The sequence below is a fragment of the Gouania willdenowi genome, chromosome 22 (assembly GCF_900634775.1).
Source record: "Gouania willdenowi chromosome 22, fGouWil2.1, whole genome shotgun sequence".
Taxonomy (NCBI): domain Eukaryota; kingdom Metazoa; phylum Chordata; class Actinopteri; order Blenniiformes; family Gobiesocidae; genus Gouania; species Gouania willdenowi.
The window spans coordinates 7563431-7576967 of NC_041065.1; the positions used below are offsets into that span (position 1 = coordinate 7563431).

Sequence of the window (13537 nt, forward strand, 5' to 3'; positions counted from 1 at the left end):
AGTTAGATTTATGAGCAACTTCACTGTTCCAACATAAAGAATAAAACCACACGCGGAAGGAAGGGAGTCTGCAACCCATGTTCTCATTTGTGCTTCCATAAAAACGCTGTAAAGGGATTCCTCTTCTATAGATTTACTGCAGCACTAAATGGGATTGTGTAATCATTTTTAAAGCTCACGACGCTTCACTGTAGAAGACTGTATGAGAGTCTATATGACTGCTCAATAGTCTGGACAAGTGGTTCCAAAACGGTGTTCCGGGGCACGCCGGTGTGCCGTGAGGCAGGTCCGGATGTGCCGTGGGATTGTGTGACAACTATACTACTGCAGAGATCTGCCTGAGTGCTCCAAGTATGTAGTGCTGGGTGCATGTGCCGCTTCAAGCGCATGCCGGCACGCGCTCATACTGCTCCGTGTGTGTGCATGAATCTCAACAGGTGAGCGCAATCACACTGATGAGAAAGTCACACTATACAGAGCTGAGAACAGCTGAAACGTGCACTGCACAATGCGCATGGGAAAAAGGTCTGAAACCAAAAGGGCTACCAGTGAGCTCATGATGACTTGACTGTTAAAATGTGATCTCATCATTGTATTTGTATCATTGTATCATTGTATTGTCATTTGCTCAATTCATTTGCTGGGTTAATTCAATTGTTTATATGAGAAGAGGAAAATCGTTTAAAATTTGCTTAAAACCTTGCTCATGTATTTAAGGGCTAAAATAAGCTAGTATTTAAAATATAGCAAATTTCTTTATTCTCTTCTTTTTATTAAAATTCAGAGTGAAAATATTTAATTTATGTATGAAAGTAGTATAATAAGAAATTAATTAACTAAATTAATTAATTAATTAAACAGAAGGAAAATGGTTTCAGGTTATAAAAGTAGACTTAAGTAGGTTAAGTCTTTTTCAAGTGTGGGAAGTCATGACGTTAGATACACACAAAAACAACTATATTTTAATTTACTACTTTGTATGCACTCATTTCATTATAAGACAAAGGCTGTAGGACAACATTAAAACAGAGAAACAGCGAGAGGGAAAATGGAGCGCTTTCTTGTCCGGTTTCCCTTGATATTATACATGATATGAGTAATAACACGTGTTATAAAGGCTATTTTGCACAATAGGTGTGCCTTCATATTTTTACTTGTCCTTGGTGTGCCTTGGCCACAAAAAGGTTGAGAACCACTGGTATAGACCAGGGGTTCTCAACTTTTCTCTAAGATACTTCATAGATACTGTATAGTGTGAAGGGCTACCAGTTAGAAAATCACTTCTTAAATACTACATTTTCATGGTTTCACTTTAATTAGAGGGTATGATAATAAGGAAGGCAGTAACTTATGGAATCAGAACAGTATCATAATGAATGAACTCTTGCAGGGTTTTTCATGAATGCACATGTTTTGTTTTGCAGAACCTCTGTGTATTTGTGAGAGAAATGTGTGTGGTGAATTATGAGACTGCCCTGATGTCGCGGGTCAACAAACGTCACCATTGGCTGATAAAAGTGATTGACAGATTCATCAGCCAATCAGGTGTGTTTGCACACATTTCTCTCACACAGAGGTTTCACAGCACAGAAGGAGTTGGTAAATGCACATTCAGCAATTTGCATCATCTGTGGATTTATAAAACAAGCGTCCCTCAAAATAATATTTGTGAAGTAGAACATGTGCATTTCAGAATTTATATTACAAGTTTGCATAAAATAAATATTTGCGAAACAGATCTGAAATACAACTGTGAAATAAAGCATGTGCATTCATGAAAAACCCTGCAAGAGTTCATTCATTATGATACTGTTCTGATTCCACAGTAACTTAACCCTCCTTTTCTTTGAGGTCAATTTGACCCCATTCAATGTTTATCATTAAAAAGACAAAATAATTGACTCATTTTTTGCTTCATATTTCGTGACTTTTCCTAATTTGATGGGTACAATAGATTAAGCATAAAATTATCATAATGATATTTTTTCAATGTGCTGAACACACATTGCATGTATTAGTGTTCCTCTGGGGTCAATTTGACTATATTTGAATATATTATATATAACATATCACTGACCATACACCAGATCTGCAACATTTAAAAACATTTGTCACAATGTTTCTGTGAACATAAACATTTAAAGATGGTAATTTAATACTAAAACTAGTGGTATTTAACTCTACTAAGTACTAACTACATCTCATATGTATTTATCTTTGTGAGTTTGAATCCTGGAAAATAAATCAGATTTTAGATGGAGCTCATTGGTGACTAGAGCTCCTGAGGGCCACACACATGGTCCATGAGGGCTACCTGGTACCCACAGGCACCGTGTTGGTGACCCCTGGTCTAGACCAGTGGTTCTCAAGTACCCTCTTTGTCCGACTACAACATTTTGCTTAGAAAACGATTTAAAACGACTACAGATGACAATGATGGAATGAACGAGTGATAACACACATTTTAAAGAGTCACATTTTGTAAATAAGGGGAAAGAAACAGTATTTAGTGCAGTGGTTCCCAACCTTTTTTGGATCGTGACTCCATTTTGAAATCAAAAAATTCTGGTGACCCCAAAGACATTTTTTTCTAGAATCACTTTTTGATCATGTTTGAGCACAGATATTGAACTACATTTATATTTCACAAATTCTATAGTTTTTATGATTTCTGGTCATCTCAGGCCTGGGGTAGGACCAAGACTGACACGTTATCTGTTTATTTTCCATGCTCTCTCTCCCTCTGTAGTGCCATCGCATACCCCTAGGGGTACACGTACCTCCATTTGAGAAATGCTGGTCTAGACGCTGAACTGCACTGCGTTCAATGGAAGGAGACTTACATTAGGACAAGCATCTTCTCCTTGTTGCCCCACTAGAACGTAAAGCTGCTCTCCTCTCTTAAGCAGGAAGTCTCCCGTGATGTAGACACCATGTGACCTGCTCATAGCCAATACGCTCCGTCCGCCAGCTGCACCATACGCAGTGATCCTGTGGTGTAACCATAACAACAAGTAGAGTTATCATTGAGACAAAGACATGTTTCTGCTGAAGTTTGGTGAAAATGATGACAGACAGGGTTGAGGTAAGTTATAGTTGTGTAATTGATAATTAATTACAATTATGGTGTAATTGTAATTTTTAAAAATCTGTTGCTGTCGTAATCATGACTAAATTGTCATTGAGTTCAGAAAATTGACTTTGGAATTTAAAAATCTATAAATGATGTCAATTATAATTTGATGCTAAACTGGGGAACCATTTTACAGTTCTATGTATAGTTCTACAAATATTTAGTTAATCATTAAAATATGCTTCATATCAAGCTTTTCCACATTTTACCATTTAAAATAAATTGAAATCTCAGGGTATATTGATGCCCACAGCAAACATATTTAAACCTATATTTTCATTGATGATGAAGCCTAACAAGGCAACCAATAGATAGGAAAGAAATTAGATGATAAATATTTGTTTTTAGTGTATTTTACAGCTGATTTGGGACCCATTATCATAAGAGATGCTAACAGAATGCGTACACAACTTTTTAACTTTTATTAGGTTATTTATTTGAGGCTCAGCAATTGTGATTAATTGTAAATGAACTTCAGTATTTAAGAATGTAATTGTGAATATAATATAGAATAGAATCCATGTGTTAGCCAGTGACTGATGAACAAATGACCTGCTGTCAGATATGTAATCTTGTTTAGGATATTGTTGAGGGGTATTCCATAAAGCAGGGTTAACAAACTCTGAGTCTATCCATAAACTCTGGGTCAACATACCCAGCGATGGGAAACTCTGGATATCTGATTCCATTAAAGCTGGTATGAAGTGGGTCAATCAACCCTGAGTATGTAAACCTTGGGTTACTTACGTGCACGCGCGTGATAAAAAGCCATCATCAATAGATCAGAGATTTACTCGAGCTGCCATGACAACCGAACGGAAGAGAGTGATTTATTCACCCTGGGTGAAATAAGCCGGTGTTTGAGGAATATGAGCCTGTTCTAAAGGTGTGTTCAGTCTTCAGTGATTATAGTGGCTTAAATCACCCGTAATTAGTCACACTTTTTGGTCACTTCATCACTTTATCTCTTCAGTGACGTGACGAGCTGGAAATAATATAAATAAAATGTGTCTGAGGAGACGTGACAGCAGCATAGGATGCATAGAGAGTCCTCCTGCTACACTGGACATAAAGACAGTGACAGCTGCTTGATATCGAATCAATTATAATGATTTTTAATGTAATATTGTTGCCAGAGTCATCTCGACATCCTAAAAAATGTCATTAAAAAACACTGAAGCGGGATGCAAACCTGTGACCCATCACTTCCAAGCGCAGCGTCACAATTCACTGCACCATCAGACCTTCAAAGATGTGTGATCTACAGATTTAACTGTATAACAATATAAAAAAAACAATTGAGCCTTAAAAGTGGATTCATTTAAATTGTCATCTCCTCCTTTATATTATCCACAGGTTTGTATTCAGGGAACTTTACTACAGACGTCAGTAGATGTTTTAATGCAGATCAATGACTTTCACTTAATGCTCTGTATCCACAATGTTGTAAAGAAAACAACCATTTGCACAAAAAAAAAAAAAAGTAAAGCAACACAACATTAGTAATGATGTGAACACATCTGTGGTGTATGATGTTACTAATGTGTTTCAGAGAAAAGTGTTAAGTTTCATTAAAGTGTTAAGAACTTATGTTCAGGTGGGCGGAGCCAGGTAGAAACCCAGGGTTTCTTTGATAAAACCTGACAGCGACCAGGTTTAGTTCACGAACAATGTTGCCATGGTAACATACTCAGAGAAGAACATACCTCGCGTTTAGGAATGGGATACTCAGAGTTTCCCTCATTTGATCCTGAACATACTCAGAGTTCGAACATAACCCACTTTATGGAATACTCCTCTCTGGTCTTTTGTGCTAACTCTTATCTTTGTGTTTCCAGGTATTCCTACTTGTGTCTCCTCCTCCCAGTGATGTCAGTGATTAGCTGCCTCATGTTTGGCACCCAGGTGTGGCCCGTTTCCAATCAGACCTTTTGCACTATTGAGCTGAGTGTTTGGACACAGAATGATTGCTGGTTTGTTGTCAATGACACCCTTGTGTTCTGGTGCATTTTTGCCTGTTTCCTAGTTTCCTTGTGTCTTTTTGGATTTCTAAAAAAAATGGACTGGAATTACCATCATTCTCCCTGCCTGCTGCCTTCACCTGTCTCTGCATTTGGGTTCACATCTCCACACCCTGACAAAACCAATTTCCTAATATGTCAATTCACCGGAAGTACCAAAATAAAACTAGCACTTTAGATTTAACATTTAATATTTACATTTAACATTTAGATTTACATTTAACATTTAGATTTAACTTTTAGATTTGGATTTAACATTTAACATTTACATTTAACATTTAGATTTAACATTTAAATTTGGATTTAACATTTAACATTTACATTTAACATTTAGATTTGGATTTTACATTTAAGATTTATATTTGACATTTAAATTTAAAATTTAGATTCAACAATTATATTTGGATTCAATATTTAACATTTAGATTAACATTCACATTTTCTACAAGAAAAGTAAAAATCACAACATTTCACAAATATTGTTGTAAATCTGGTTTAAAAGTATCGTAAAAAAAATCCAATATATTTTTTCAAACATGATTTGTTGCTAAATGTTGCAAAAAGTTGCTGTTTATCTTAGTATGCGCAACTTTACAATCGGTGCCCCAGAGTATTGTGACTGAAAACTGAATTGTTTATTTTGTTCTCCTTTTTTTAACATAATGGTTATAAAACACTCTATTGACACACAACAGCTGAAATTTCTTAAAAATGCTCCAATTCTGGCAGAGAGGAGAAAAACAGTGGGCTGCTTTCTGATCACTTCCTCCCTGGTGATGTTCCACTCAGCATAAGAACATCAGCTGTCTGACAATTTTTATTACAGGGTCGAATAACCTACACATGCTATTAGTGGAACTTTGTATGAGCAGTCAAAATATGTTTTTAACAGACCTACAGTATGTTAAGGGTGGAGCAGTGATTTTAAAAGTGAGGGTGTTCTAAGGGTAGGGCAACCGTTGACTCCAAATTTTGTTTATTAAATTAATTTACTAAGACCATGAAAATGTCTTGATTTTAATTCATATTCCCCCATAAAACCTTTTTTAACCTTTTTCTTTGGCCATTTTGCAACTTCCTTTGTCCTATTTTTGCCCCTTTTTCCAAAAATGCGACACTTTTTGTTTTTCAGCTTTTAGCTTTCTCTTGCCAAGAAATATGTATTTTTCCTATTTTTTGTCCATTTTGCAAGTTCTTTTTGACACTTTTACCCTATTCTTGTGATTTTTTTTTAACCATATAATTTTATTTAATTTTTTCCCTACATTGTGCCACTTTTGTTTGCTGTTTTTCACTATTGTTTGCCACATTTTGCTCATTTAATCTACCTTTTGTCATTATTTACCACCTGGTTCCTCTTTATTTGCCCATTTTTTGACCACTCTTGACTGCTTTTGGCTCATTTTAGTCACTTTACACTCTTTTCTTGCCACATTTTACCACTTTTGGACTGTTAATATTAGTGTTGTGGTGGTCAAGACCGGTCTTGGTCTCGAGACCGGTCTCGAGACCAAATTTTAAAGGTCTTGGTCTTGTCTCGGACTCTGAAGCATTTTGACTCGGTCTTGTCTTGGACTCGGGCTGCCCGGACTCGGGATTTTCCGTCAAGACCGTTCGAGACCAGCACTAATTCCTGCTATTTTTAAACATTTTTATAATGTGATAATAACACGGAGAAGAACGGGATAAAACAATCCTTTATTCATTATTTAATCCACCCCGTATAATGACCACAACCTTCCTTAATGTGACTGAGTGACGTGTGTGACACATTCATACTGTGTGGCTCCGGTGTCAGTTTAGACCGCGGAGCGCAAGGGAGAAATGAACTAATCACCGGTAAAAATCCCAGTAAAACTCCTGAAAACAATCACCAGTAATAAATATTATCTCCCTGGTAAAGACAGTAGCTCTAATAACTGGTAAAATGATAAACTGATGATATTACAGCCTGTGAATGCTGGATAGGGGACGCACTTACTCTGCTTCTGGGTCCTAGTGCCAGCCGAGCGGTGAAGCCTGTTCCGTTTACCGTGTTTACTGAGGTCCGTGTGTGTTTAATAAGTCCGTGTGTGTTTAATAAGTTTGTGTGTGTTTAATAAGTCCGTGTGTGTCCGTGTGAAAGTCTGCATGTTTATGCATCTGTCCATCCACTCTTTTCATTATATCCATGTCTTTTAAGGCTTTATTACATAATGTCGGCTGTAGTCCGGGCCGCCGCCATCTTGGTTTATGTCGTCACCAGCGCGTCATCGCCGCAGAGTTGCACTCAAATAATATTAAATATTTTTAAAGTGGTGTTTTTTTGTGACTTTAGACTCCAATTACATGTATGTATATAATATGTTCCCCACAATATAAACAGGTTCAAAATATAATTATTTTTTATAGTTTCTGTTTCCACTGTATCCAGAATAATAATTATATATATATATATATATATATATATATATATATATATATATATATATATATATATATATATATATATATATATATAATAACTATTGATTAATTTGTTACATGACTTTCCAGGGTTTGAGTTGTTTTATTTAGTTTCACATCTACCTGTAGCTCTATGTTTTTTACACTGCTGACAACTTGTTTTTAGTTTTATTTCAGAAAGTTTCACTTTTACAGTTACAGTTGGAAATCTTTGTGAATTGAATATCCAGTTATATTACAGCAACCAAATTAAACTATATCAACTAAGTGAATTAATAAAAATAACCTGTGTAAAGGCTTTTTCAAACTAAAATCTTATCTTGTGAAATCTGTGACCTGTTAAACCTGAACAACTGAAAGAATCAGAATAAAGAATCATTATTTCTTGGCAGAAATGCTTTTAAACACTTGCTGTACATTCAGCTGACATAAAAATCTTGTTTTCAAATATGTAGAATAATTGTGAATGTATCAGTAGCAGTAGTAGTTTTAATATTTTAGTTAATTTTTTGCAGGCACCTTTTTTTTTGTCCGTCAAATGTATTTAAAATAAACTAAAATTAAAGAGAGATGTTATTTAACTGTTGAACCTTGCCATAATTTTATTTATTTATTTATTTTTTTAAATTGAAAAAAAAAATGTTTATGGTCTTGGTCTTGGTCTTGGTCTCGGTTTGTCTCGGTCTTGGTCTTGACTCGGTCTCGGCTCCCGAAAGTCTTGGTCTTGTCTTGGTCTCGGTGCATGCTGGTCTCGGGCAAGTCTTGGTCTCGGATAGTGCGGTCTTGAACACAACACTAGTTAATATGTCTGCCTCCACTCGCTTGTCAAAAAATAAATACATAAATAAACAGGTAGCGTTGCAATGAATATGACGACGTAATCCTGAAATGGTGCAAAGTTGGAGGTTAAAGTACTGAGGCTGATTGTTCCAATATTTTAAAATCCATTACAGGCTCTCCACATAGACGTGGAGGCGGGTTGGAGAATTTTTAGTAGCTAGGTGTAAAGTAAGTCTTGACATTTAAGCTGCCATTAATCCAGCCTCTGCTCATACTTGCAAGAATATTTTTCTCTCACTTTATGGGGTAGAGGTGGGTGTGAGAGTGACTGCATTGTTGGAAGGAACACATGTAGTGCGTGCTAATAGCTTAAGTGCAAACTATACAATGCATGTATGGAGAGCACAAGATCTCTAAGAGCCTTTACCCAACGACAGCCTCTGCATCCACTTATGGCCCCCGTACAGCAAACAGTGTCAATGTGTGGTAGAGCTGACTAAAGCGGATATCTATGTGCTCACAGGCTGTAACTGCTCTGGCAGGGGTCTTACCTGTAGGTGCCAGTTTCTGGAACCCGCCATGTTTGGACGCCTTTAAATGGCCCTCGGGTGCCGACTGTCACATTGATGTTGCTATTCCGGTAGGAGTTGAGACACTGAGTGGGAGTTGGGCCTTCAGGGCCCACAGCCCCACAGGTGTGAAAAATCCATTTTTTGGCTGCACAGGGAGAAAAAGAAGGACACATAAATGTAACAAAACAGTTTCCAGGAAACACACAGCTATATAGAAACATATTCTTGATTTAGATACAGCATGGTACTTTACACTGTGACACCTTAAGTTCCACTTAACCAGTCACACACAACAGGGCTTATTGTTTATTGCCTTCTGTTCAAGATGTTGTTAATGTCACAAACTCAAAAACAAAGCAGAGGTTGCAATTTTTCTGCTCTCCAGTCTAAATATGAATTAATTTATTCAGCATCTCAGCTTTCCCGACTGCTGCAATTTTAATTCTACCAAATCAAAATGTGCTTTATGTGAATCAGTTAATGGCTTGTTAGAATGATGAGCTGCGGGGCGCTGTGAGCCTGTGACAACTTGCAGCAGGAGACGTAGTGACATGATCTCAGGTGACGAACATTTCAACCAATTTTCCATGTAATCCCATGTAATGGAGCTATTTTCATCTTAATCACCACAAGATTAGTGCTTGTCAGATGAACATGGAGGGACCTAATGCTGCAGCACCAGGTCCTTTGTTAAATGAGTTTACGTGCAAGTGAGCCTGGCTTAGTAACAGGATTGATCATGTAAATCTCTTCAGGTCTACTCATTGTAGGCCCCATCTAAGTGCATATTTATGTCATTTAGGATTATCCAGGACTTGAGGTTTTACGCATCCAAAAGAAGTTTACAAAGTTTTCATACTGCCATTGTTTTGCATTCCATACGTAAGTGGTGCAGTAATTCCCATAATTTCAAGTTATATCAAGATATTCAGGGTGGATTGTATCCCATTTACAAAAGTTGGGGTGAATAAGCTTTCATAATATATATAAACTTCAATAGAAATATTGGATGTTGTGCCAAATATGCAGTGACAAGACAGACATGCAACCCACAAACAGAGATAAAGTCTGGACACTTAAAGGGTACCTTTAGTAAAAAATTATATAACAAAAATGTGTTAAATGTATTACCAATGAACAATTTATATGCACCTTTTTATTAAAAAAACACATTAAAAGAGCTTTTTAAAACTATGGAGAGCCGCCATTCTGGACAGGATATGACACACTCTTTTTAATATTTAAATGTCACTTTAAATAAATGTTGCATTGTGGGAGGAGAGAGGCACAACAGGTCTGTTTACAATGTGGGAAGTATAGTTTTTCCTGTTAGCTTTGGGCACTAAGCAGCAGTGTGTTTCCACTCCGTCAGTGATTAAAGTGCACCATCCAGGTTGTATGTAACGAGATATAATATCCCCTTTCTCACCAACTACTGCTTCTTGTATGTGGCCCTGCGCCGACTCAGCATCAGAATCAGCCTAACAGACGAGCCATGGCTGTGTAGTTAGGTGTTAGAAGTGCACAAATATGTGATGAAAGCAGCGTGAAAGGACATCTGTTCATGGACGGAAGGATGTGCCGGTGATCAGCACCTGACAACGCAGTAAAGAAAAGCCAACAGCTCAACATTTAGCCACAAGGAAGAAAGAGGGAACAAGTTGGTGGGGGTGCGATTAGTGCCATGACACCCGCCCATGTAAGCAGAAACGTAGCTGCAAGCTGCATTAAGACTTTCTGTGAAGAAATTCTGTTGCGACCACTTCTGATTTAAGTTCAACTTTGGCTTTGTGCCCATTAGCTTAGCCCATTATCTTAGCCCACAGATCCCTCTAATACCAGCTCTGCTTGAAGAAGTCCTCACATACCACCGAATTTTGTCTGAACGGAAACGTTTTAAGTGTGTATACCGATATTATGGAGCCAACGTCTAGATCACTGTGACTTAGTGCCGTTATGTGGCGTAGAGACACAAAATAAATTTTTTTTGTGGGGTTTTTCTCTTGTTTTTATAGCAACCATTAGCTTTACACTCCGCAGTTGTTCAGAAACTATAGAACAGGAATCAACGAACGGGCGTCATATATGTGCAAAATGGCGACTCTCCATAGTTGATGCCCAACAATATGAAATTGTTCTAAAAAGCCCTTTTAATGTGCTTTTTTTGAAAATATAAAACTAGTGCACACATTTTGTTTATTAGTAATACATTCAGCATTACATTACTACAGCTACCCTTTAACTGAAAGTAACTACACAAGAATAAAATCTAGTAAAGTATTACCTACAAAACACAACTAAAACCTACAGAGCCCTGGAGGTGACATGGATAAGACAAAAAAAGGGGGTAATTATTTAATTGATAAGTCGGGATCCCAACAGAGTAGTAAGTCAGAGTCACAGATAAATAAGTCTGGGCCTGAGATAGACTGCAGTAACTCCATCAACGGTTTAAAACTACAATGCCCGTTTACATTGCGTATTACGGGAAAGCCTTCAGAAGCCGACGGGAGTTTCATGGTGCATTCAAGTCCATCTAAAATCACACCAACAGTACTGTACAGGCGTATTGTACCAAAAATGCTTCATGGTGCGCAAGTACACCTCAGTCGCACTCAAAAATCACACCAACAGTACAGGTGTATTGTACCAAAACTTCCTCGAAACTCAAATTGTTTTCAGGACACTGCAAGCAATCAAAGAAACAGTGAAAGGAGCGAGATGCATTAGAAAAACACATTTCAGATCCAATTCTGGACAGGAAAGCAATGCTCCAGCAATTTTTCAACCCTTTGAACATTATTGTGAAAAAGGTCATGAAAAACATTTCATTCTCAGTGTACAACTCAGGCAACTGCTAAAAAAGGTCTGTATCAAGAATAAAACGTACAAACAGATATGGCTCTCATCACTGTGTACCAGGAGGCACAATGATGTGTTCTCTGATGATGCCACTGTGTTGTTAATTTGGTTACAACTGGGTTAGCTTGTTCCTCCTCGGTTCTATACTCCGGCAGAAAAACAAGTCAACATAATGGGAACATTGTGGGAGACAGAAGCAGAACATAATAAGACCATTATGATGCTAAGGCAGCAATGTCCATCAGAAACTTCTGGTGTCTTAAATGAAGGCTGATCAGTGTTGTACAGAGGTGTAAAGATCACTGATATATCCTACTCAAGTAAATGTACTGTAACTTGATTGAAATTGTACTCAAGTACAAGTACAATAAGTCATACAATAAATACTCAAGTACGAGTAAAAAATAGTTCAATTAAATAGTACTCAAAGTAAAAGTTACTAGTTACTTTCACCCCCATGTTTATTTTTGGTAATCAATCTTGCCACGGTTCCCTTGCATATAGTAAACATCTCATGTATAAACTTAAAAAGGAAGGAATGAAATATTTCACAATTGGAACTTAAAGCTGCAGTTTGTAAGTTTTTTTTTTTTTCATGGTGTCATTTGGTCAAAAATCCATAATCATCTTTGAGCATATTGTAATCCAAAGTGTTCTGAGCGGACAACAAATCTCATCTCCTTCTCTTGGCCCTCCAAACAAAGTTTAGAAACGTCACGCTCCTGGAATCTGAATGTCAGCCAATCAGAGATTTTTCATGTATGCTCCATTAGCTGTTTTTGGCGTTTCTATTGGCTGCTCGACTGAAGTCAGGCGCGTTCAGGTACCCTCGGTAGTAAAAGTGTAATGACGGACATCCAAGCAGAAGTCTGCATCACAGTGTTAGACACAACAGTTGAACAAACAAGGCAGACCGAGATAGAGAAGCAACAGTTTACTAAAATATACTCAGGGGGAACGGACCACTTTGTGTAATCATGGATCCTTGTGACTGTGCAGGATCTGCCCAACACACACACTGGTGTCAGAGGGAGAGTGATAACAGACGGGATAAATCGCATGTAAACCTAAGAGAAGCTTATTCAAGGTGGATTAATTTTATTAAATATTTTACATAACCCCAAGCTCTGTCTGGAGTTCTCAGACCTAAGTTTGAGAACCTGCACTAGTCCAGTCCAGGGTTGGGGTCAATTATAAATGTAATCATATAATCAATAATTAATTACAATTATGGCATAATTAGGCCCGAGCGCCAAGAGTTGGCGAAGGGCCTCTTGCTCTCGTAGTGGCCACACTACGAGGGGAGCTTATGTGAACGCCACGTGGACCCTTAACATGTCGTAGGCATGTCCTCGCGCTTTTCCGAAAATGTGTTCATGGTACTCAGAAAGGGTAAAACATTGTTATTGTGCTGCAACATTATTTTTTCTTTCTTTCTTTTTTTCTTTCTTTCTTTCTTTCTTTCTTTCTTCTTGGTTTCCCGGTGTCGGAACCAACTCACCTACTTTTCACCCACTGAACCATAATGTAGAGTCTCAAAAATTAATACAAAAGTCAATCGCGCGCTTCTCTAATTTCTGGCCATTTCCAATTTAAAAAAGCCAGCACCCCCAAGTACGCCAAAAATGCATTACGAGATAGGAATTGGCAAAAAAATGAATTCATGTGTTGTTGACATTTAATGTTTTTTTTCTGTTTCAGAAAATGACCTGACTTTTCTGCAT

The 13537-nt window shown here is 37.4% G+C and overlaps 1 protein-coding gene across 1 annotated transcript in view; it reads right to left on the bottom strand.

Annotated features, from left to right (window-relative positions):
- The window catches only part of alk (ALK receptor tyrosine kinase), a 763155-nt gene that overhangs the window by 73765 nt on the left and 675853 nt on the right, over positions 1–13537 (bottom strand). Inside the window, exons 12-13 of the mRNA XM_028439062.1 lie at positions 8931–9096; positions 2844–2991 (exon numbers count right to left, since the gene is read on the bottom strand). Coding sequence (XP_028294863.1) covers positions 2844–2991; positions 8931–9096 — 314 coding nt within the window. The remainder of the gene's footprint in view (positions 1–2843; positions 2992–8930; positions 9097–13537) is intronic.